General features: G+C 36.2%; 2 protein-coding genes across 4 annotated transcripts; one reads left to right on the top strand and one right to left on the bottom strand.

Annotated features, from left to right (window-relative positions):
• Positions 1-1,616: 1,616 nt before the first annotated feature.
• LOC129239028 (phosphatidylinositol N-acetylglucosaminyltransferase subunit A) lies at positions 1,617-3,656 on the bottom strand. 3 transcript variants are annotated; one of them, XM_054874295.1, is made up of 7 exons: positions 3,554-3,656; positions 3,407-3,497; positions 3,087-3,332; positions 2,905-3,022; positions 2,724-2,843; positions 2,623-2,661; positions 1,617-2,556 (listed from the first exon to the last, which is right to left on the bottom strand). In XM_054874295.1, exons 1-7 carry the CDS (start codon positions 3,562-3,564, stop codon positions 1,766-1,768), a joined length of 1,416 nt encoding a protein of 471 aa, XP_054730270.1. In that variant the 5' UTR covers positions 3,565-3,656; the 3' UTR covers positions 1,617-1,765. The 3 variants fall into 3 exon arrangements, with proteins under 3 accessions (XP_054730270.1, XP_054730271.1, XP_054730268.1); XM_054874296.1 differs by having other exon boundaries at positions 1,617-2,268; positions 2,338-2,661; XM_054874293.1 differs by having other exon boundaries at positions 1,617-2,661.
• Positions 3,657-5,854: 2,198 nt separating this feature from the next.
• On the top strand, positions 5,855-17,945 carry LOC129239029 (DNA topoisomerase 1). Its single transcript, XM_054874297.1, has 8 exons — positions 5,855-6,108; positions 13,120-13,301; positions 13,396-14,431; positions 14,490-14,572; positions 15,176-16,305; positions 16,376-16,626; positions 16,739-16,932; positions 17,040-17,945. The coding sequence occupies exons 1-8, from the start codon at positions 6,082-6,084 to the stop codon at positions 17,140-17,142; spliced, it is 3,006 nt and encodes a 1,001-aa protein (XP_054730272.1). The 5' UTR covers positions 5,855-6,081; the 3' UTR covers positions 17,143-17,945.
• The last annotated feature ends 7,306 nt before the right edge of the window (positions 17,946-25,251 follow it).

Raw genomic sequence — 25,251 nt, forward strand, 5'->3', positions numbered from 1 at the left:
ACACAAAATTCTAAATTTATTACGTTGTTTGTTTAGAATTTTTTTAGAAAAAAAAGTAAATTTTTTGGTTTTGAGGAAATTTGTTTATTGTTGCTATTTTTGAAAGCGTAGATATTTGTAAGTATTTGACTATAATCCTAAAAGTTAATGGAATACCACTATGACACATAGAAAACATTTTTTCAAAGGGGTGTTTTTCGAAAATTATAAAAAAAATTGTTTTCAAAAATTTTGAAGAAATAAAGTAAAATAAAAAAATTTCGAAAGCATGAAATTTTTTCAAAACCAAATTTTCCTCAAAAAGATAAAAGAAATTTCTTCGAAGAGGTGTTTTTCTAAAATTACAAAAAAAAAAAATTTCAAAAATTTTAAACAAATAAAATAAAATAAAACTTTTTCAAGGGTATGAAATTTTTTCAAAACAAAATTTTCTGAAAACCAAACAAAATTTAAAAAAAAAATGGTGTTTTCAAAGCATTTCATATTCCACTATTAATAGAGAATACATTTTTTCGAGGGGGTGTTTTTCAAAGCGGAAAAAATCTTTTTTAACAAATCAATTTAAACTTTTACAAAAGTATGAAATTTTTTCAAGAACAAAATTTTCTCAAAAACGTTAAATTAAAAAAAAATTGTTTTTTCAAAATATTTAATTTTCAGCAATTAACTGAGAAGAAATTTGTTAGAGCGAAGTGTTTTTCAAAACTTCAAAAAACACTTTTTAACCAAAAAAAATAAACCTTTTTTCAAAAACAACAGGAATGATAACATTGCCTAACAATTTCTGCACTTTTGCACAGTCTAAAGAGGCATTGATACAGAGTGTATTTCCAAACATAGTTCAACATTACAAAAACCATGATTGACTCAGCGAAAGAGCAATTTTAGCTGGGAAAAATAAGGACGTCAATGATATAAATTCAGCTATTTTAGATCAAATACCTGGTGACATAGTTGCATATAAGTCAATGGACACTATTACTGATCAAGATGAGGTCGTAAATTATCCAACTGAATTCTTAAACTCACTCGATTTGCCAGGCTTACCACCTCATAATTTACGATTAAAAATTGGAGCACCGATTATTATGCTGCGCAATAGTAATGTGCCCCGACTTTGCAACGGTACCAGACTCGCTGTGAAGAAGCTAATGGGTAACGTTATCGAAGCAACAATTTTGAAAGGGAAGTACAAAGGAGAAGACATTTTGATACCCTGAATTCCACTGATTCCGGCGGATTTACCATTCGATTTCAAACGTTTGCAGTTCCCTATTAGCCTTGCCTTCGCTATGAGAATTAATAAGGCGCAAGGACAGTCTCTACAAATGTGCGGTATTTATTTAGAATACCCAATTTTTTCTCATGGACAATTGTATGTAGCTTGCTCACGAGTTGGCAAACCATCGTCATTATTCACGCGAAAGATAAAAAAACCAAAAACGTTGTCTACCAAAAAGTGTTACAATAAAGTTCGAATGAAATTGTATCAAAGAATTGGCTTTGTTTCGTATTAATTTTATTCTCTTTCAGCAAATCATTGAATTTATCGTCTAGCGAAGCGGGCGAGGGTACGCTAGTAAAAATATAATTTCAAAAATGACATAATTGAAAAATCTTAAATGCACAAATCAGACGCTTGACAATTTTACATACAAATGTACTTATTCATACATACAACGTACAATGATTTAGAACTCAATTAGGTTATAAAGTATATTAAAAAATTAAAACATTTGTATAAAACCCAAAACTACAAAACCGTTTAGTTGTTACGCAAACGCGTCAGTTCTTTGGCTTTCTCCATATAACGACGTGGACGTAAATACTCTAAAAATAACAGCAGTACATGTGCCATAGATATCACCAGCAGGAATGGCCATACTTTACTGCGCATGTAACCATAAAGCAGAGCGCCAAGTGACTTTTCAGGCTCGGCCAAAATGCGCGCATATACTTTCTCCGTACGTTGTGTAACGTTCTCCCAATTGTAGAGTGACGAAACAATTTCATTGCATTTATATGGGCAAAGCACAGCTTCACTATCATCATTATTTTCCAAGTTTTCGGTATTTTTTGGATCCTTTAATTTATGCACAACTGAGTTTGTATGTCGTGTTTTTGCCAGGGACGTACGTTTGTGTGAACTAGTTGTTGAAACAGCACCATTTCCCATTGCATAGCCATTACCACAGGCACTAGACTCAACTAAATTGTGTTGTTGCTTATTACAAAAGTGTGTGTAACGGTTAAGGGCTTTGAGAATGCCTTGGTAAACGGAATCAATTTCGGGTTCCGTTAGTATTATTAAACTCAATGGTAATACTTCAGGTATACCTCCCACACGAGTAGATACAACTTGCAGGCCACATGAAGCCGCTTCTACTATAGCCATGCAGTAAGCTTCCGTGAGTGAGGTGTTGACGAAAATGTGGCCACGTACAAGAATGTCGCGAACTTGTGAATGTTCAACCGCTCCTATTAACTCAACCCTATCTTGCATATTGGTCCTCTCACGTACTTCTTCAAGTAGATCACGTTTTGGTCCATCACCAACTATAATGAAATTTATATTAGGCGCATGCCTAAATCGTGGAATAACGCCAGCCAGCAAATCAATACCTTTACGATAAACAAGGCGTGAAGCGACGACAATATTAACTGCAGTAAAAAACCATACGAATTTAGTTATGTTTATTTAATATTATATAATACACTATTACTTGTGCCATCCATAGGTCGTTTACTTGGTTCGGGTGTAAATAAGGCAGTGTCGACAGCATTTGGAATTACAGAAACGTTTTCCTTTGGTATACGCGCTCGCAATACAGTGTTTTCTTTCCCTATTCGAAAGAAATTATTGCACTCTTCAATAAATTCAAAGTTAATAATAAAAGCACTCACCAATATGAGAGACACAGATACAGTGATTTACGTTGGCCAAATTGATCTCCAACATTTTATTGGTGAAAACGGCTGATAAATCGGCAAAACCAAAAAGGCTATGATCTGTAAAAACAGTCTGAAACCAACAATACCAAAAATTTAATTGCATATTTTTGATTTTGGTCGATTTTCCAAATCACCCTCAAACCCATCATATTTCCAATAATCATCGCTTCATGTGCCAGTGTGCTAAATGCCGAATGGCCGTGCACCACCTCGATGCACTCCCGCAACAACACGCAACGTATTAAAGGAATTTGGCATAATATAGTGGGCAGTATACATTGATTGTAGAACGGCTTAATTGGCAGGTAATACACTTTTAATCCATTGGTTAAGTAACGAATACCTTTGCAATTGCCATAGGAGTGTGTCAGCACAATGACCTGGATATGGATGTAGAAAGGTGAAGGTCGAGTTGTGTATGTGAATATTAATTGCATGCTTAATAATGACTCACTTTATGTCCGTGACCTAATAGGATTTGAGATAAATTGAAAACATGTTCCTCTACACCGCCTATGCTTGGATAAAAGAAATCCGTAACCATACTGCAAAAGACATAGCTTTAAAGTTTAACTTAAAACATCAAGAATTCTCTCATTACCATATTCGCATTTTTTGTTTGAAAAATAAATAAAACTCATTTGTTTAACTGTGAATGATTACTAAACAAATTGCAATCAGCTGCTCGATTCACTGATAACATTTCCCGAAGTAAACAAAATTTTGACATTTGATTAGAGTTGCTTTCACGAGACAATTAATTTATAAAATTCAATAGCGTTATAAAGCACGTTCACATATGCAGTGGTTAGCAATAAATCTACCCCAAGGTGTATTCATTAAAGCTGATGGCACTAGACCAATAACAATGTGTTATATATTGGAATGTCACGACAGAAGAAAATAGAAAAGAAAAACAAAATGACTAATTGCGTTGAGCAGCTAACATTAATTTGAAGCTAGAAGCATGCGACGAAGGTGCGAATGGAAAGACTTTTCGTTATTTCATTTCGTGTTGGCATCCGTATGTACACGATATATTGTTACTCTTTAATAGATGAGCCGGAAATCCTTTGCCTTTTTATGTAATATAAATGCGTAATTAATAAACATTTTATTAGAATTATGTTTGCAAACCTTTGTTCTTTGCCGGCGTCCATTTTATTCGGTTTTTACTTTAACGTCTCTCTTTACATCACAACAAAATACATTAATAATACAGAAAACACAGCGGTGTACGGAGAAAAGTATAAAATTAAAGTATTTTATAATCTCGGATTTCGGTATAAAATTTTTATATAATTACGTATTAATAGTTAAGTTCGAAAAAGTGGATAATCTAGTTACATGTGAAGCTATGTATCAATAGATTGTCTCCCTATCAGCCCGGACGTGGCTTGGTAATTAGAGAGTAAGAGAAACAACTTATTTTGTATGGAGCAAAATGCCCAGATGTAAGGAAATTCAAAAAAATTTTTTACCAGGAATTTAAGAAACACCTGATTCACTTTTTTTGTTGTGTTTATTTAGCAATTGATAATAAAAACTAAGCAAAATTGAGACAAAATTTCGGCACCATCATCTGCAGTGGATATGTTTAAATTTGTAGAGTGAATTAAGAAAACAAATCGATATTTGCATATTAAATATGAAAATAAACTCATATTTTCAGAAATTGTATCGTTATTTTCCATTTTTTTAATTTTCATCAAATTCTGTTTCGTCTCGTATGTAAATCTACAACAGTTAATATGCCGCTTGACACCTTACAAATTTTTATCTGGAGAAAGTGTGGGCCGTTTCGGGACAATAAGAAGAAGATCCTTACGATCTAATATGGTCCAATTTTTACTCCCTTTTAGTTTTTTTCTTATAAAATGTACCGAATGCAAAAATGTGGCTAACATAAAAACTGTTAATCATTTCTGAGCGAATTTGAAGAAATCAGCTGATTTGCTGACGTAACAAGAGATACGACAGCGGTTTGTCTACAAAAGAGACCGGCATATACAGATATTGTATCGGTGATATACGAAAAAAGTCAATGCGGCCACTGTTCATGTAAATTACAAGATAAGGCCATACAAAGCAAAATTGCGAGAGCAACTTTGGCTGCTACGACATAAGCTACTCGCAGTAACTTTGGGGTCCCGCATTAAGGGCAATAAGGGCAAATTCATAGAATATGATTTCTCTTCAGCAACATCAACAACAGCAACATGTACATGTATTTTAATAGAACATAAAATTAATAGGGTTGTGATAATCAGGATGTTATTGGAATGTGTGGTAACATATTCTAGTGCGTATAAATAGAAACGATTGCTTAGATAGGCATGGGATAGTATAATATCCTAACTCTTTTAACTATTGAGAATAATTTTCTTGAAGTGTCATATTTTTAAAAATAATTATGTCTATATAGATATTTCGTAAATGCAGTTAAATTATTGTTGCATGACCACCCTACTTCATTTGGTTAATAATGGGAAAGAGAGTAAACAGTACTCTTGTGTCTATACTTCACCTATTCATTTCATTTTAATTAACTTTCTGGCCGGCACCTCAGCAAGATGGGTGAAACAAAGATAAAAGCATTTACACTGAATTGAGTGAATGAAATGGAAAAAGTGTTTAGATCTTTTACAATTTTTCCCGCAAGGTTGCATGCGCTGTTAATGCTAAAACGCACATATGCACGTTTATTCAAAAATCACATTCGGTAACTTTTCAGAAACAAAAATACCCAAATATTTATTAAAGATTTTCCTCCCCTATCTTTTTGTGTTCTTCGATTTATATTTTTAATAAGAAGCTGTACTTACAACGCAGGTACACTTTGGTATAAGTTGCATTGGGAACCCTGTCGCAGTCGACATGCACTCGCACAACCTACTCTACTACATACTCTTCATTCGACACACACAGAATTTTTCTAAGTTCCATTTTATGTGGCGAGGCGAGACTTTGAAAAATTTTCATAGCACTTTTGCCTTAGCCGTGCACCTCGTTGCTTTTACATTTTTGTTTCGTGTTAAGTGGCCGAAAGAAGAAATCTTTAGCTGCTAATCGAAGCAGAGTAGTGTGTGCGTGGAATCTTCCGAATTTTTTATCGTCGAGACTGAAAAAATGAGCGTGGATGTGGCACCCGAGAATGTAAGTAGTAGTAATTGTGGTAACGGTGAAACTTTATGTAATTTTCAGGTATTTCAATAATTTACTGGCTACACGAAATAAGCATTTTTTTTATAAGAAATACACTTAATAGTTATGTGAAGATCAGAACAAGAGTTATCTAGAACTTTATAATGCAATAAATGTGTCGGCTATAAATTTCGTGCATATTTCCTTTGTGTGCTTCAATTGCAGGCATAAGCAATAATTGCCTGCCTGATTGACTTGTCGGCCCCTACGCGATCGCCTTGAAATGAAAACGTTAAGCTTTTCATGAAAATGGCGACAAGTTCCAACAGCATACACTTGGTAGAAGCAATTCAACGGGTAAAATCAGCAAAACACCAATAAAATATATGTACATGCTTGTCTAGCTGTATGCGAATGCAACAACAAGGCAAAAGCGCAATGAAAAAGTCTCATAATCGCTTATGCAGCCTTTTTAACTTTAATTGACTATTTTTCCAGTGTATGCTCCCTAGGATTCGAGCTCATCTGCTTGATGCAAAATTTTCAGCTTTTGCATTGGGATAGCTCGTAGTAAGTTCCACTATAAAAGTTGCCTTATGCTGACCGTTTTACTAGTATGTTGCGCTGGTGTAGCTTTCTGGCCTGTAATTGCAGGGAAAGTCAAAGACAGAGGCAGAGCAACAACCACAGGCAGTAAGTACAAGTAATGGCGAATGTAAGTCGGCTGATAGAGCGAGCGAGTGAGCCGTACGTACATGTACGGTCTTCGTAGACGTTGTCGTCGTTGCTCGGTGGTGGCGTAAAAATTTTCTAAGTCTTTTCTGGAACATCAATGTATTGGCCGTGAGTAGCGGATCAATCAACTGACTGACTGGCTGACTGACTGTGACTGGATAGCGAATACTTTCAAAGGGTGTAATGGTAATTTGTTGGTGGTTGATGAGATTTTCGGAAATTTAGTAATGTTTGCGAAATCTTTATATGTATAATATTATATATAGAAACAGAAAGGTAATTGCTTAAGAAATTTACCATCATACATGTATCTTCATACTACGTATGACTTGTATTTATTTGTGCTTTAGGGTGGGTGCTACTGTAATTAAATTTTTAATAAAATAATGCTGGTATATAATACGATAAACTTCCTACGACGCACTGGCTTATTATTTACTACCATAAATTTTGGGATACAACTTTAAAGCTTTGTGCCCCATTGCAGTTATAGGCTAGGTAGCTAAAAAGGACAGGAGTTGGAAATCCTTTGGAAATTTTCTGTTTTGCATCAATGGCAGTATACCGAGAACACACAATTACTGGGGCAGAATTAACCAAGGTAGACATTCGATATCAATCCACCCCTTTATTATACGTCTTATTCAATGAGTACCGAGTACCCAATTTCTTTTTCTTAGTATCGCCAGTACATATTTTCATCTTAATTTTCATCATGTTTATTTCGTTTCACTCACATCTTTATTCGTTGCTTTATTGTCGTGTTCGTAGTTAATGGTGATTTGTTTACATTATAACATTTGTTGTATATGCTTTAGAACATATCTACATATCTAACATATCAAACATGCATACGTATAAGCAAAATAAATCTTTTGCCGAACAGTAGCTTCACAATTGTTTTCAAGAACTTATTTGGCGTATAGGTACAATATGTATCTACAAGTATATGGCCAATAAACACTAAACATGTTTACGCTTCTTATATTCTTCAAGTCTGCATTCACGCTTGTTCTTTAGTTGCTTTCATCTTCTTCGACTGCTTTTCGATTCATTTCATCTTCTTCCAGGTTTTGTTAAAAGTGCATACCCTCGGGTTTTTGTTGACATGCACACACTTACATAAAGAAAACATGTGTATGTGTTGGACTGTTTTATTTTAAGGTCAAGCAAATGTGGCTAAAAAATTGCTTCGCTGAAAAGTTGAGTGTATAAACACACATGTACATATGTACATACATCGTTTTTTGGATTTCAATCAAAAATACTTGCAGGTTATTCGCCCCATTCTTCCTTTTTTTGTGAGCAATCGTTGTTTTTAAGGTTGACTGGTTATCTGTGTTGTTGTTGTCATTGCTACCTGAATTGCTACTATCGCTTCTAAGTATTATTATTGACGGTCTGTTGTTCTGTTCCACCTGTCATTACACTTTTCGGAACTGATCGTCGGACTTATTTGTAACAGATTTAATATCGGCCAGTAACATTAATGCAATGTTTGAGCAGGAAACAGTGACTCAAAAGGCATCTCTTCAAGCATGTTTCTTTCGAAATTGTTGATTCATAACTCTAAGCTTCTCTCACTATGAGTTCAGTCAATCGCCAATAAAGTACACTGGTGGCAAACTAAAGCAACTAAAACTACTTGGTTAGACAATGACTCTTCAAAATGTAGCATACACACTGTCACTGAAAATCGTACCTACATATATTTTTTGGATTGTTTTTGATTGAAATTGTTGGGTATTTAGTTTTGATCCATTTTATTTTATTGTAACTGCAAGTTTGACATGGAAGAGCTTTTTCCATGGAAAGCAAAACTTTTATAATTTTTAAGGTTTTTAAAAAATGTTATGTGGTTTAAATCAAAAATAAGTTTTCATAAAATATGTAGCTGTACCATTGTTCAGTGTTAGTCGCTGCATATTTTTCATTTCATGCTAAAGCATTAATTAGTTTTAAAAGTATAAAATCAGAACACAGAACGCGCTAAATTGATTTACGTTTAGAGAAAATTCATATCCGGCTTAAATTTGTTTCCAATTATTTTCATAACTCTTAAAATATGGCATTAATTTTCTTTACAATTCGGGAAATCGTTTTTTTTTGTTTATTAAGCTTTTTTTCGTGCAAAATTTCATAAAATTTTATTTGTAACGTAAATTGTTGCTCCGATATGTGTTCCTGCAAAAAAAAAAAATCAAGTAAAATGCTTCGCGCGAACAATAAGACTTTTAGTTTTATTAAAGATTAGATTCTTTATGAGGTTTGCACTTCGACCTCATGTTGTTGTAGTAGCATAAACATTTCCCCATACTTACATACGGGGAATGCTGCTGGAGTGACAGTCCTTGGCCGGATATAAATCCGGGTCGTTTCGGTAACGTAGACCCGACTGTCGTGGAAACTTCGACCTCATGGTTGTTGTTGTTGTAGCAGGGTAAACATTCCCCATACATATATATTGGGAATACTGCTGAAGTGACGGTCCTTGGCCTTTACCGTTCCGGTAACGTAGAATCGACTGTCGTGGGAGACCTCATGGTCCTTTGTGCCCCCTACTCATCACAGTACCTCATCCAGACCCTCAGGATGGAGGTGGGCTGGATTGAGCGTATGTGCCTTTCTTTAAGTTGCTGTTGGCCAAGATGTCTCAACTTTCTCCGCGCTATAGTGCTGCATTCCAGGAGACAGTTCGTTGGAGTTTCTGCATTGCATCTTATCTAATCTAGCTTTATTAAAGGTATAGAAACAGAAAGGAAACAGAAGATATTTTAGGAAAAAAGTGTAGTTTAACCTCAACATTTAAACACTGCGGACCCTTGTGATCTATGTGAGGTCTATTCAGATCACCCAGATATACCTAACCTCAACATTTTAAATAAAAAGGTATTTGACTATTTTTAATTCAAAATACCACATATGTACATACATATATGGTCATTAAAATAAGTACCACCCACGTTCATACGGAAAATGCAAGTTTTTTAAATTAATACAGATATTCAATTGTGTGTGGTTTTTGTTTCATAGATTAATATAACAAATATAAATAATAATTCAAGGATCTATTAAAACTTAAACTAGTGACAATATGAACAAACAGTAAATATTCAAGTGGTCATTAAAATAGGTCCGAAATAGAAATAGATACGATACAAAAATAGCTTAGTGATTTTATTAAAAATGCTGTTTCAATTATCGAAGTTTAATCAATAACCACTGTGCCCACCATGGTTGTTAATGACTTTTTGTATTCGATTTGGTATAGGATTGATAATCCTACGGCAGTTTTCTGTGGGAATGAAATACCATAGTTCTTTGATTTTTTGCTATAAATCCTGGGGTTTGGGTCGGGTGTCTGCTTTGGCCAAGCTATAACTAATCTAAATTTGCCAAGCCATAACTAATCTAATTTTGCAAATTGACGTACTAACATTGAGGAGTGTTCTGAGGCATTATCTTGCATAAAAAGTCACCAAAGTGGTTGAATTACCTCAGCAAATAGTTGAATCACTTCTTGAAGTATGCCCATTTTATTGGCTATGAGGTGAAGAGGACCTACTCCACATCAAAACAATGAGAACTATTTTTTTCTTTACTACGTGTGACAATTCGACCAGCATCATTTCCAAAACAAAAAAATTTTGTTTCACCGCTCCAAAGTATGTTATACCATTTTTCATATCCTCTGGTCCACACCATGACTTGTGCTCTTGAGCAAAACGTTTCCTCTTCCTTAAATTTGTTTATTTCAACAAAGGAACTTTATGAGCTATTCGGTTTATGTTGTACAATCGACGCGATACAGTTCTCGCTGATACTACGTTGCTGATTTCAGCTGCAATGGCCTTTGAGGACGTAAAACCATCTCGCATAATCCCACTTCGCGAGAGTCACAATTAAATTATCAGCAGTGCAAGCCGATTTATTTTTGACAGCACGTCGTTCTGTGGATTATATGGGTTTAAGGGCATTCACAACAAAATTTTTGGAACGTCCAATTGACTCAGCGATTAATTTCGTAAAATTTTTTTGTTTTCAAAAATTTAGAAAAAGTCTCAGCTCCTTAGTTGCGTAATGGTGCGCACGACCCATCTTTGAAAGAAATGCGTATTATTTATTAGTTTTTAAATCAACTATCAATTCGCTACTTACGTTACATTCAATATTTTTCACTTAATTAGTTAAAATGCAAGAGTTATTCGCAAAGTACCTTTTTAGGTGGCCACGTAAAATCATACTTTAAGAAAATAACCAAATCGGTGCCACCAATAACGCAAATTAATATACCGGGTCTTTTAAGTTCACTACGAAGCAGTGATGACATTTGTATAAGAAAAAAAACAAAATTTCAATAATAGTTTAAAATTTTTCCGAGCTGCACAAGGGAAATTGATAGATGAAGCCAGTTTACCTATTTAATCCGGGGTTTGTCGCTAGGCAAATACAAACACACACGGTCGTAACCGGGTAAAAATTACCACATAATATATAGGTGTATAATTAATGAAATATTTATTTTACGTAGGGAGCGCGCCTTTTGATTCTATGCAGAAAGGTACTTGAAGCGGCAGGTCACGATATTTTGTAGAAAAAAAGTTAGAAGTGGTTTTATTACTTCTGTGGCATTTTTTACCCATTAGCGACGAACGCCGGGTTAATGATCATATGTGTATGTATATATGTATGTATGTACATACGTAATACCTATGCACTTACATACGTATATTTACCTCAGAACTATGTGACGTACACTTAATAAAGCGAACGGTCCAGTGAAAAATATGTACGAAATTTCTACGTCAGATTACATTCCTTAAAGTTAGCAATAGATCAACACCTCGGCATTTCCCATAAAATAGCATCGACTAATCGCTAAAACTCTGGTGTTGATTGTGTTGCCTACAAAGAGATTGCAATGAATATTTCTAAAGGGCAATCAGGTAGGTAGCTTACAACTTTCGTTAGCAAGCGATAAGCAATAGAAGAAAACAAAGGACGGACTACCAGCTGTTAAAAATCTTTTAGCTAATGTATTTATGTCTATATGTATTTCGGCTTATAGATAAGAGTATATTCCATATTGCATTGATACGCCATAAGCTGCCGACAAGCCGCATAGGCTTTTGTATTTCTTATAGTTGTTGTTGACAAATACAATAGTTAGGTTAGGTTATATCAAAGTTAGGTATACCAAAGTTTTGACAAATTATAACCGTTGGCTCAAATATGAGATTAAAGTTGTTATAGAATTGAATATTAAAGATAGTTAAATTGTCGTCCAGAATTTTTGTTTAATTGTTTTTTTTTGTCTGCCATTGCTTGATTTATGCATGATATTGAAATGAGTATAAAAATGGTCACATTAATGTGCAGCGAGAGAATAAACTATTGAACGGACGTGTGGAAAACGTGCGCGCTGTCTGATGTGCCAATAATTCATTTGTAATATATGTAATATATATAGAAGTATGCATAGCTATGTACATGATTGTTTTGATGTATGTATTAGTTAATTCTGTTTCTTCTTAAAGAGCATACGTTCAAATAGTCGAAGCATTTTCGTTTTTTTTTTATAAATAGCTTCACTGCTGGTACAATTTGTTTTGGCGAACAGCAACATCAAGGATTTAGATACTTTGGCTCTTTGTTATTAAATGATATTGATAACCTTAGCTATGTCGGCATCAGGCAGCTGAATGGGTTGGCACTTAAAAACAAAATAATTTAACGAGAAGTAGCAGGTAAACTGCTTTGTGGTATCACAATGGATCGGCAATGGTCTAAGTGCGTTGGTTTAGAGACCGACTGCCACTTCTACCTACCTACGACAACAAGGATTTATAGGAATCGGTCTCCATGTGTAATAATTTGTTGTTTCTTATCAAAACAAATGTTAGAAAAAATTTGTTTTCAAAATGGTTTAGTTAAATATAGAATATCTTGTTGTTGCTGTTATAGCAGCAGAAACATTCTCCATACATATACGGGGTATGCGGCTAATGCGACGGTCCTTGGCCGGATATAAATTCGAATCGTTCCGGTTACGCAAATCCGACTGTATAGAATATCTTCTTCAGACTTGGACTCTAAAGTATGCTTTTGAGAAGATATAATAATGCCCATATACAATAAATACCCACTGGCACTGTAAATTATTTCACTTGTGAGATAATTTAGGAAAAGTTAATTAAGAAAATAATACCCGTCTCTATCCTAATTAATATGAATAAACAATACTGTCATAGCTCCCAATAATCATAACATCTAATATTTAATTTTTAGGACATCAAGACTCAGAATGGGCTCTCTGAGGTGGTGCAGGTGAATGGAGTTAGTAACGGCCATCACAGCAGTAGTAGTGGCAGTAGTAAACATAAATCTTCGAGCAAGGACAAACATCGCGACAAAGAGCGTGACCATAAAAGTTCGAGTTCAAGTTCAAAGGATCACAAGAGTAGCAGTCGGTAAGTTGACTCCTAGCTCTTTTAAAATTTTGTTTCGACAAGTCTTACTATTTCCTTATTATTATTATTAATATTTTCCAACTTTGAACATTAGCGACAAAGATAAACACCATAGCAGTTCATCGTCCAGCAGCAAGGATAAGCATCGCGATAAAGAACGCGATGGCAAGCACAGTTCCAGTTCAAGTTCGAGTCATCGAGATAAAGAACGTGACAAAGACAAGGATAAACACAAATCATCATCATCGTCCTCGAGCTCTAGCCATCATAAGAGCTCTTCAAGGGATAAAGATAGAAAAGATAAAGATCGCGAGCGCAAAGAGAGTAGTAGCTCCTCATCGAGCAAAGATAAAGATAAGGAACGTGACCGAAACCACAAATCATCATCATCATCCTCATCAAGCTCGCGTGACAAAGACAAGGATCGTCATCGCAGTTCATCTTCTTCGAAAAGCAAACATTCCAGTTCTAGTTCTTTGAAATCGTCATCCGGTGACAAACCAAAATTAGTCGATGGGGAATTTATTAAACCAGAACCCATCTCACAACCATTAACTGATTCGCAATCGAATGGTTATAATACTGATTTTGTTGCACTCCGACCGGAACCAGTCGGAAATGATTATATGGATGAATCCAATAGTGGATTTGAAAATAGTCACGCTAAAGATGGTTATGAGGAGAAACCCTATATAAAAATGGAAGAACAAAATGTAAATATTTCGCAGGCCAGCTCATGTGACTATTCAATGTCGCAATTTAAAGAGGATGAGCCGGCGTTTGTCGTTAAGGAGGAGGCAAGTGGTGATGAAGATAGTTTGTACAAACAGGAGGGAAACGCAGACTGTGAAGACGATGACGAAGATGTCCCGCTGGCTATGCGTATAGCAAATACTAAAACAACGGCACCAGTTGTTCAGGACGATGATGATGATGAAGAGGATATACCATTGGCGAAGCGTAAAATGAAGGCCGAAGTGGAAGATGACGATGAGGATGTGCCATTATTGGCGCGGAAGAAGATCAAGAAAGAATCGGCTAGCAAGACTAAAAATAAAAAGAAACGCGTCAAAGAAGAGGAGGAGGAAGAGTACGGGGAGACCAAACCCAAAAAGAAAAAGACCAAAAAGGTATAACAAAAAATATTTACAGCAAATTAATATTAATAAATAATGTAATTTTATACAGGTCGAACAAACGCAAGTTAAGCAAGAGGCTGCTTCGCCCACCAAACGCAAGAAGAAAGAAGAAGAGGAAGAAGTCTGGAGATGGTAAGTGTTTTTAAAAAGAAGGGAGTGTATATTTTATTTAAAGCACTAAAAGTCATATGTCACTGCTAATGTTTCAAAGATGCAAATTAAAAATGAAGCAAATCGCTTTTTTGACATTTTATCGAGGCGAGAATGCAACTACAAATTACAATAATAAATAAGGCTAACAGCTGTTAAATTTTATAATGCTAACAGTTTTAGAGCCAATGCAATGTTTTGAAGTACATTAGTTTAGCAACCTCAGTGAGTGCCACATTGTCAATTCATATTTGAGGTTATGTATTTCTGTCATTTACCTTAGTATAAATTTTCCTTGTTCAGTGTTGGGTTTGCGTAATGCGGCTGAAAGCATCGCTGCGTTCAGATGGTGAAGACAACGAGTGCATTTATTTTGATAGGGCAACGCGTTGTTTTCGCCATAAGCAATGAGATGCCAAGCACCTGGATTCGCCTCTCATTAATTAACCATTCGAATGTTTGTGCAGCGAAGTTGTGCATGAAAGCAACCCTATTCACTAGATCTCCATTCCATTTGACAACTGTGCGAAAATTTTCATTGAAGAATTTAAAATCTAAAGTTACTATTCAAAACAAAATTTTCAGGTGGGAGGAAGAGAAGCGCGAAGACGGTGTTAAGTGGAATACATTAGAGCACAAGGGACCAGTTTTTGCACCACCATATGAACGTGTGCCGAAGAATGTTCGTTTCTTCTATGATGGCAAACCGTTGGATCTGTCTTCTGAAACTGAAGAGGCAGCCACTTTCTATGCCAAAATGTTAAACCATGACTATTGCACAAAACAGATTTTCAACGATAATTTCTTCAAGGACTTCCGCAAGACGATGACATCGAAAGAACGCGAAATTATAAAAGACTTCAACAAGTGTAATTTCGAAGAAATGTTTAAATTCTTCACGGCAGAATCTGAAAAACGTAAGAATGCAACTAAAGAGGAGAAACTGGCCAAAAAATTGGAAAATGAAGCATTAGTGAAAGAGTATGGCACATGTATTATTGATGGCCACAAGGAAAAGATTGGCAATTTTAAATTGGAACCACCAGGTCTGTTTCGTGGTCGTGGCGAGCATCCAAAAATGGGCATGATTAAACGACGTATTCAGGCCGAAGATGTCTCCATTAACTGTGGAAAGGAATCGAAAATTCCCCCACCGCCAGAGGGCCACCGGTGGAGGGAGGTACGCCACGACAACACTGTAACTTGGTTGGCTTCATGGACTGAAAATGTGCAAGGCCAGGTGAAATACATTATGTTGAATCCATCATCCAAATTGAAAGGCGAAAAGGATCACGTAAAATATGAAACTGCACGCCGTTTAGCAAAATCCATAGATAAAATACGTGCCACATATCGCGAGGAATGGAAATCAAAGGAGATGCGTGTGCGTCAGCGTGCTGTTGCATTGTATTTCATTGACAAATTGGCACTAAGAGCGGGTAATGAAAAGGACGAAGACCAAGCCGATACCGTCGGCTGTTGTTCACTTCGCGTTGAACACGTTAAATTGGAAAAGCATTTGAATGGAAAAGAGAATGTCGTTGTGTTCGACTTCCTTGGCAAAGATTCAATTCGTTATTACAACGAAGTTGAAGTCGAGAAACGCGTATTCAAAAATCTAGAACTTTTCTTGGAGAACAAAAAGGATGGCGATGACCTTTTCGATCGTCTAAACACTCAAGTTCTCAATGAACATTTGAAGGAGCTTATGGAAGGTTCGTCGAAATATAACAAATAATTTTTGAGAATTTTTTCTTAAACATATTTTATTTTTGTTTTGCTTAGGACTCACTGCCAAAGTGTTCCGTACCTACAACGCATCAATTACGTTACAAAAACAATTGGATTTACTTACTGAAGATAGTATGTCTCCTGCAGAGAAGTTGCTTGCCTATAATCGCGCTAATCGTGCAGTCGCCATATTATGTAACCATCAACGTTCGGTACCGAAGGGACACGAAAAATCAATGGAAAACTTGAAGGAGAAGATACGCCAGAAGCGTGAGTTGATTGAAGACGCTGAGTCTGAATTTCATGTAAGTATGGATATGTTATTTTCCACAGATTTCATTACGAGACAATTATATTAAATTGAATTGAATATTGTGAATGAAAAGAAATGAAGGCTTTTTTTCCCCACCCTTACAGGATCTTAAGAAAGCCGCTAAACGCGGTTCGGTAAAAGAACGGGTTATGGCTGACAAAAAAGCTAAGCAATTGGAAAGATTAAAGGAGCAGCTAAAGAAATTAGAGCTTCAAGAGACTGATAGGGATGAGAACAAAACGATCGCACTGGGCACTTCAAAGCTTAACTATCTAGATCCGCGTATAACTGTCGCATGGTGAGTAGAGTGTAGCGTAACGTTACGATACCATACAAAGAAAAAAATGCTTACATCCATATTGGATTCTTTTAACTGAATGTATTTATGTATTTATTTATTTGTAGGTGCAAAAAGCATGGCGTCCCAATCGAGAAGATATTCAATAAAACTCAAAGGAATAAATTCATGTGGGCTATACACATGGCTGACGAAAACTATCGCTTTTAAGTGAACACCCATGCATTGTACGTAAATAGCGTCGAAGAGCACTTATTTCAAAGTCCAGAATGACTTAAACCTATGAGGAGAGTTGAAGTTTAAATGCAGCGTGCTCCGAGTTAGTATGCTGCAGAACTACTACCACCACCCACCACTTAACACCGTAGATGAACGCATGAACGAATTGAAGAATTGAAGCGAAAATAATATCAAAATCGGCGGCATAATGAGATAGTATAGTCGGAAGAAGTAGTTCGTGGCACTTAGATATGCATCAAACTAACGCGTAGTATGTGTACGAACCACTATATATACATATTATTTATAGTATAACATTTAAGAAGTAATGAAGTTATTTCATGTGTTATTTCATATGATACACACGTAACAATTCTTGCAATACATTTGCATACATAATTACATATGTTTACCTTGATACTACATATGTAAGTAAATAGGAATGGGTTGCCATTTAATGCGTGAATGATGGCATTAGAACGTTCTCTTTATTATCATGCACACACATATATGCACACACTTTGAATTAAACGCATGAGCGTTTAACGTTAGACATTTTTGAAATTTGGTTCTATTTATGAAACGGAACAAAATTATAAATAATAGATGAAAATACTTAAAACCCACAAAAGGGCAACGCAGAAAAAAGAAAAAAAAATGTAGCGCTAAAACATGTTTTACTGCAACAATGGTGAAAATTAACTAGGTTTTAGTGAAAATTTTATAAAGAAAAAATACAATTGTGTTTACTTTTTTGATTTTTCCTCAAGGAAGGACACATCCATGCACATACACACAGATTTGCAAACAAACATTATTTGAGTTAAAACAATTTTTAGCATAATTCATAAAAATTTTATCTTATCTATATGTAAGAAAACACATTATATAATAACAATAATTTATAAGTCGCCAACAGCAACAGGGAGGAAACGCTTCGCTACATTTGGGTATAAAATACATACACACAAATTGTCTTTGTAGCGGGGTAATTAATTAAGAGATTCCCCCATTTACGTGTAATAATTTAGATTCGATCTAGATGCAAATATGCAAACATTCGGCGTATGCATTGAAAGCCTATAGACATTTAATTCTAGAGAAAAAAGCAAATATCAAGAACACTTATGCAATTTAGTTTATGATTTATAATTTCGTATTTTAAAGATAATTTGAAAAAGTTTATATGTAATTACTACAAACTATATACATATACATATGTATGTATATACATATATTTATATATATGAATACATATTTTCAACAAGCAACAGTTAAATAACTTTTGTACCCCACTTTCCAATATCACATACCACAACACTACGTACATACATATGTATATCCAATTGTTTTTGTATAATTTAAGTTACAAAACAGAAATATATCAACAATATTCTACTGTAAAATCATAGAAAAAAGCATTTACTTTGTGTGTGGTCGTCGTATTAACAACATAAAGATGAGAACTGTGAGACTGGCAGTTGGCAAGTATATTTACGGTGAGTCCTTGCTAACAGCTTTTAGAAGTATTAGGCAGCATCTAGGCACTTTTCTCCAACAACACGCGCTGTAGCAAGACACAGGTTTGCCTGGCGCCACTCAATAAAAATTTTGCAAAATTTGCCTGTGGCGCGACATGTTTTCCTGGAATTGGATTTCTATGGATTTTAAAGTAAAATATGTATGAATGGACACACATACATATTCGTATGTATGAATCGTATTTTAGCAAGAATTTTCATGGAATGGGGTCGTAGGCTAATAACTATGGCTGCAGAATAGACACAATTTTTCTAATTTATTAACGGAAACAATTTTGTCCCAATCGAGCGAAACTGTTCATTTTGTGGGGCTTAAGGCGCGATATAACAACACCTTAATATTAACAGCAAAAATGATATAATTTGGGCAGGTATGGAAAGTCCCCGCCTATAAATTATATGAAAACTATATGTCGAAGCAGCCATAGTGTCGTTCTAACAAATCGGTTCAAAATAAAATATTCAAGTAATTACTTTCTGTGATTACGCGATGTGCAATTAGCAGGCAGGTGGCAGTGAAAAGTAAGACGAAATATCAGTATGTGAAAAAAGTAAACAAATTTTGTACTACCCCGCAAAGCTTAAAAAATTATAAATAATTAAGAAAGTTAAATAAATTAACAATATTGATTTTATATAACTTATGATTTTACTTTAGCTGTAAGTATAGAATATGCGCGTAATTATATGTAGAAAAAAATAAACATAACTTTGGCTAATTTTTATGACAACACAATTTCAACTCACTAAAGTTAGGGTATTGTATTGTATAATACACCAAAAACAAAAATCATAACAAATTTAAATAGTAATAACCACGGTCACCCTATAGAAACTAGCAAACAGTTCTATCAAGTGACCAACCTTGCACGAATTGGCATAATATTCCAACGTACACACACACGTACGCACTCATTCATAGAAATATTCGTACGTATGCCTGCTTGGTCGTGTATGTCAACTCAATATCTAATCGAAAATTTAAATTTAAATAAAAACTAATTAAATAAATAGGACATAATCAATGCAGCAAAGAAAGCATAGATTAAGGATGAAACTTCAAAAGTATTTACATATGTATATGTAGTTATGTAAGTTGTAGCAGGACGAATTGAGTTATGCGTACAAAACGCCGTGGGTAATTAATTCGTAAAACATATTCAGTTAGACATACACACACTCCTGTATGTATGTATTGTATTTCGAAGAAAAATAAAACATAAAAATCCAAAAAATAATAATTTTGATTTTGATTTTTTTTATAAAAATTGTTTACAAATGATCAAGTTTTGGTGTTCATGTAGCCAAAAAATTTGCAAAGCAGAGGAAAGTGAGAGCGCGAAATGACATCTCATTTGGAGGGGAAGTTGAAGTTTTTACTGGTTAAATTGTTACTTGTAAGAATTTGCAAGCGAGAAAAACAGCTGATCGCAAATAAAAATCAACACGAATTAAAATTTGCGAATTGAGTCAAAGGCCCCTATTATGAGTTAGATTCGATCTTCGATATTCGTTGGTTGTCGAAGATCGAAAATCGAATGTCAATTTGGTATTATGAGCGGTGCAGCCCTGTCGAAATTTTCGTTGAATACCGAATTTAGAGTCGAATGCAATTTTGCTTTCGATTGTGTTGCGTATATGGGGTAAACTTGTTAAAATGTAAGTTGTTTGCGATTATTTATGGTTTTATAGTAACCAAATAATAAATATATACTAATTTTGTTAATTTTATGCAGGTCGAAAGTCGTGAGTACCAAACAGCAATTAGAAAGGCTAGTTTCATTAATGGAAGAGAATCCACAATTCGCAAAAGGGATTTGCACCAAAGTTCAAGCAGCAAAAAAATGGGAAGAGTTTACTACGGAGCTGAATTGCTTGGGACCACCAGTTAGAACGGCAGCAAAATGGATTAAGGTTAATAATGGTTTTTTTTGTGATGTTTATAGAAATACATTTTTATTTTCCCTTGGCAGGTATGGGCTTAAATACGTAGAGGAACTGAAATACATTTTTTTTTCGAATGACGAATAATTGAATAAAGAAAATTTATAACAAAAATAAAAAAGAAACTGTGGCGTAAAGGTTTCTATTTAATACTTTTTAGATTTTTCTATAATATTCTAAGAATTTCATTTCTTATGTTTTCTGCTTCTCCATTATTTGGCTCCACTTCAATATCTTCAGCCTCATCGTTGAGGGTCTCATCGGATAACTCTTCATCCGGAAGTTGAACATTATAAAACCAGCAAATGTTGTGCAAAGCTGCACACACATTAATAATTTGTGTTGCTTTTTTTGGAGAAGAGTGACGAGCTCTTGGCTCGGGTGCACTGCTGCAACTGGTTTTCTGTACTGGACAGTAGGTTCATAAACGCCTCTTTAGATGATCTAAAGTTCTTTAAAAATCTGTAAGGAAATTTCTGTAATATAATATTAAGTACGTCAACACATTTTGAAAATTCTAAACGTACTCAGTGGAAGCCATTTCTAGGGGGTTGGATGCGCCCCTCAACTGTTTTCTACTTGTAGCTAGTTCCGCTAATCTTTCATCGTCCAATAAATCGTCGAACCACAACTCCGTTGTAGTCATTTTCACAAAAAATACTTTTTTAACTTTTAAAAATGTTGTTAGCAAAGAATTTCAACACAATCGGTTTTTCTTTTATTTTGATTTGCTGTATCAGCTGAGAAAAAATTATCTATTGTAAATGCGTCGAGCGATCGAAATTCACAATAGTCCTATTCTTCAACGAATGAGCACCATAATACCAAATGAAAATTCGTTCGATCAGCACTTTCGACTACAGTCGAAGATCGAATGTTGCTCATAATAAGGGCCAAAGTTCCCAATTTAAATAAAAATGGTGATTAAAGTGGGGAATGTAAGTGAATATAATTACGATAAAATTTATAAAGTTTATTTGAAGCCATTTATTAAACAGGAGTCGGCCAATGATATACAGGGTGTGATTGAAAAGTAATGAGCCTTATTTTTTTTAAGGGGGGGGGTAAGGGATAAAAATCGATTTTTTTTTTGCATGTTATTGTAATAAAAACATTTCAAAAATACCGTGTTAAAATTTTAAGTCAATCCGAGCAAAACTTTTTAAGTTATAGAGCATAAAGCCGAGCCGCCTCAAACATCTGCCGAGACGCAGCAGTTGCGCGCGTAGTCCGTTACAAACTTTAAACGCGGTTTTCTCGAACCTTTTTTTTAAAGTGCGTAGTCATTGGCATTTGAAAACTACTCAACCGATCCTTTTGAAATTTTGCACACATATTTTACATATAAAAAACCTCCTCCCAACGTTTTTTTTCGCCATTTTTTTTTATATTAAGGTGGTTTTACACCTACAAAATGGCGGCATTTTTTCGTCAAAAATCACTTTTTACTTCAAACGACTACCAAATGGCTGAAAATGAAAATAAATCGTCAAAATAAACGTTGGGGGGAAGTTTAACTCATACTTTAACTAAATTATTCGATTTTTTTGATTTCAGATGATTCTACGCTGAGATATGCTGACTACTGCAAAATGTATTTTTGAAAAGACGTCTACGTAAATGTGCTCTCATTCGCTCATTTTGCAATATTTTTACATGAAAATTGTATCAAATATTCTTGAAATATTACTTTATAATATGCAACAACTTTTAATAAACTGACTTGAACCGTTTCGCTACAATAAATTCATGAAAAAAGTGTTTTTTTAGCGTTTATCCCTTACCCCCCGGTAGCGGTCCTTCCACTGCAGGAAACATTTTTTAAACTCATCCGCCGGAATCGCGTTCAATTCGGCTGTCACAGTTTTTTGGATCGCCTCGATGGAGTCGTGTACCACTCCGCACTCTCTCTCTTGCCCTCAGGATCGTACTCAAAGCACCAGGCTTCATCTCCTGTGATAGAATTGTCTAAAGTATTATCCTGTTCGTCACTTTCCAATACTTCACGACGATTTCCCGCACATTGTAATAAGTTAAATTTAACTCTTTACTGATCTCACGCAGACTAGCACGACGGTCAATGTTCAAAAATTCACGAACCAGGTTCACATCTTCGTCTGTTTGCGTCGTCGAAGGCCTTCTAGATCGCTGTTCGTCTTCGACGTCCTCCCGGTCTTCCTTGACCGACTTGTGCCACCATTTTACCTGGGCACTGGACAGAGATTGACTGCAACGCCACGTGAATGGTTCTAAAAGTGAAGAAGCGATTTGAGCGAAATCCCCGACGAAGTGTCAATCAATTGGCGAAGGAAAAAAGGCGCATGATCTCACACCAAAGCAGCAACAAGTTAGGCTTAAGAGAGCGTTTCCAAGACAGTCGGTTCTACGTTACCGGAACGACCCGGATTTCTATTCGGTCAAGGACTGTCACTTAAGCGGCATTCCCCATATATACTTGTATTTATGGGAATGTTTATGCTGCTACAACAACAACAACTTAAGAGAGCGCAGGAGTTGCTTCGCTTGACCGAAAGTGGTTAATTTCCGAATATTATATTTTCTGACGAGAAAATTTTTCAAATTGAGCAATTCGTAAACTCGTCAAACGATAGGGTTTATTTTTCTGACCGTTCATACAAGAATTTGAGTCATTGATTGGCCACCAGGAGGCAGCACCCGCCACAGGTAATGGCTTGGGCCGCTGTAACTGCAGATGGCCGCTCTCCAATTGTTTTCGTCGAGCCTGGCGTCAAGGTAAATGCGAAATAGATCCAGGAAACTTGCTGTTTCGACGGGCTGGGTCCAGAGGGAGATGGGTGGATTTGATGCGGCATGTGAAAAGGTGGTTAGTGTTGTGCCTTCACATGCCGGACATTCTGGATAGGTAAAAGTTTAATCTGCCACAGTATCCAGAACGTAATTGTGCCAAGGTTACACGGGACTCTCGAGGAAGTTGGAGCTCTTCGTCTGCTCTCTGGGTGGTGGTTGGACTCCGATAACGGCATTCGGGGGTCGGGAGCTTCAGAAGGCAGTAAGTGTCTCCCGATAAATGTTGCTTATAGTCCGTCTGTATACTGTCCGATCCAGTAATTGTCGGTCTGTTTTGTCTTGGATCTTGTCCGCGTAATTGAGGAGGGCCTCCTCATGTGCCTAGGAGGCGGCTCAGGCTCAAGTAGGTGGGTGGGCTGCATGGGTGGGATCTGCGGTAATACCCTAACAGGAACTGCTTGCTGTGCTGTTTATTGTGCTTCTTTACAGGGAGCATAAGGGCCTCGTCGTGTAGATGTTGAAGTGGGGACATCAAAAGACATCCTGTCGCAGTTCTAATGGCAGTATTTTGACAAGTCTGTAGCTCCGTCCACTGCGAATCACTGGTTCCAGGCGACCATACAGGCGTAGCATAGTTTAAAATCGGCCGACCTATTGCCTTAAATGTCGATAGCAACAATTCTTTGTCGTTGCCCCAAGTGCTGCCGGGAAGCGACTTGAGGACCTTGTTGCGATGCTGTACTTTAGTGGCAAAAGCGGTTGTGTGCGCAGAGAAGGAGAGCAAAGTGTCGAAGTGAATTCCCAAGATTTTGGGGTTGTTAACCGTCGGAATTGGTGTGTCGTAGACTTTTACCTTAAGTTGCAGTTCAACCTCCTTTGTTCAGGTGGGGCTTCGTGGGGGAAAGTTGTAGGTTCCTCGCAGTGAAGAAGCGAGAAAGGCAGTAGGCTTTTACATTGGTGCACAGGCCGTCAATGTCTTTGCACAACGCCATTATCGTGCCGGCGTAGGAGACTGGGGAGACTCCTTCTGGTCGCTGGGGAAGTTTCGAGATATAGAAATTGAAAGGCAAGGGTGAAAGGACATCACCCTGTGGAACTCCTTGCTTTATTTTTCTCTGTTTAGAGATTTGGTCTCGAAATAGCGCGGACGAATGACGACCACTCAGGTAGTTTTCGGTCCACCTCTTCAGCCCTGGCGGTAGTGACGACTGTAAAATATCGTCTAGTAGCGTGGCGTGACTGACAGTGTCAAAAACCTTTTTTTTGGCCCAACGCTACTAGGACAGTCCTCTCGCAGGGACGGTTTTGGTTGAGCCCACGGTTTATCTGAGCGTTTATGACGGTGAGTCCTCGTTGGAAACCATGCTGATGTGTGACTGGGCGCAGGTGTTTCGGGTAGAGTTGGAATAGAAGAGCTTCAAGAGTCTTCACTACTGGGGAAAGGAGAGTTATCGGACGATAAGATTCGCTTTGGTTGGCGGGTTTTCCCAGATTTCAGTAGTGGGACCACTCTCCCACTTTCCACTTGTCGGGAATGAACCCAATGAACCCAGTGCAAAAGTTGTTTATAATAGCAGTCGCTCCTCGGTAGGCAAAGGCAAATCTTCGCGAGTTTTTCTGCCATGAAAAAGCTACTCATAAAATCTAACTGTAACGCATAGAGGTCTGAAACACCATCGGCATGCACACCAGGCATAGGAGCGGGAGCTCGTTCAAATCCGTAGCAGAAGTGCACGCGCCAAGTATTTATTTTATTTTTTAAGGGGGGAGCCTGCTTTAGAGACTTCAAAAAATTGTTTTTTTTGGCATAAACTATCCAAAAATGTGTCCTCAAAATTTCAGAAGC

The sequence above is a fragment of the Anastrepha obliqua genome, chromosome 2 (genome assembly GCF_027943255.1).
Source record: "Anastrepha obliqua isolate idAnaObli1 chromosome 2, idAnaObli1_1.0, whole genome shotgun sequence".
Classification (NCBI taxonomy): domain Eukaryota; kingdom Metazoa; phylum Arthropoda; class Insecta; order Diptera; family Tephritidae; genus Anastrepha; species Anastrepha obliqua.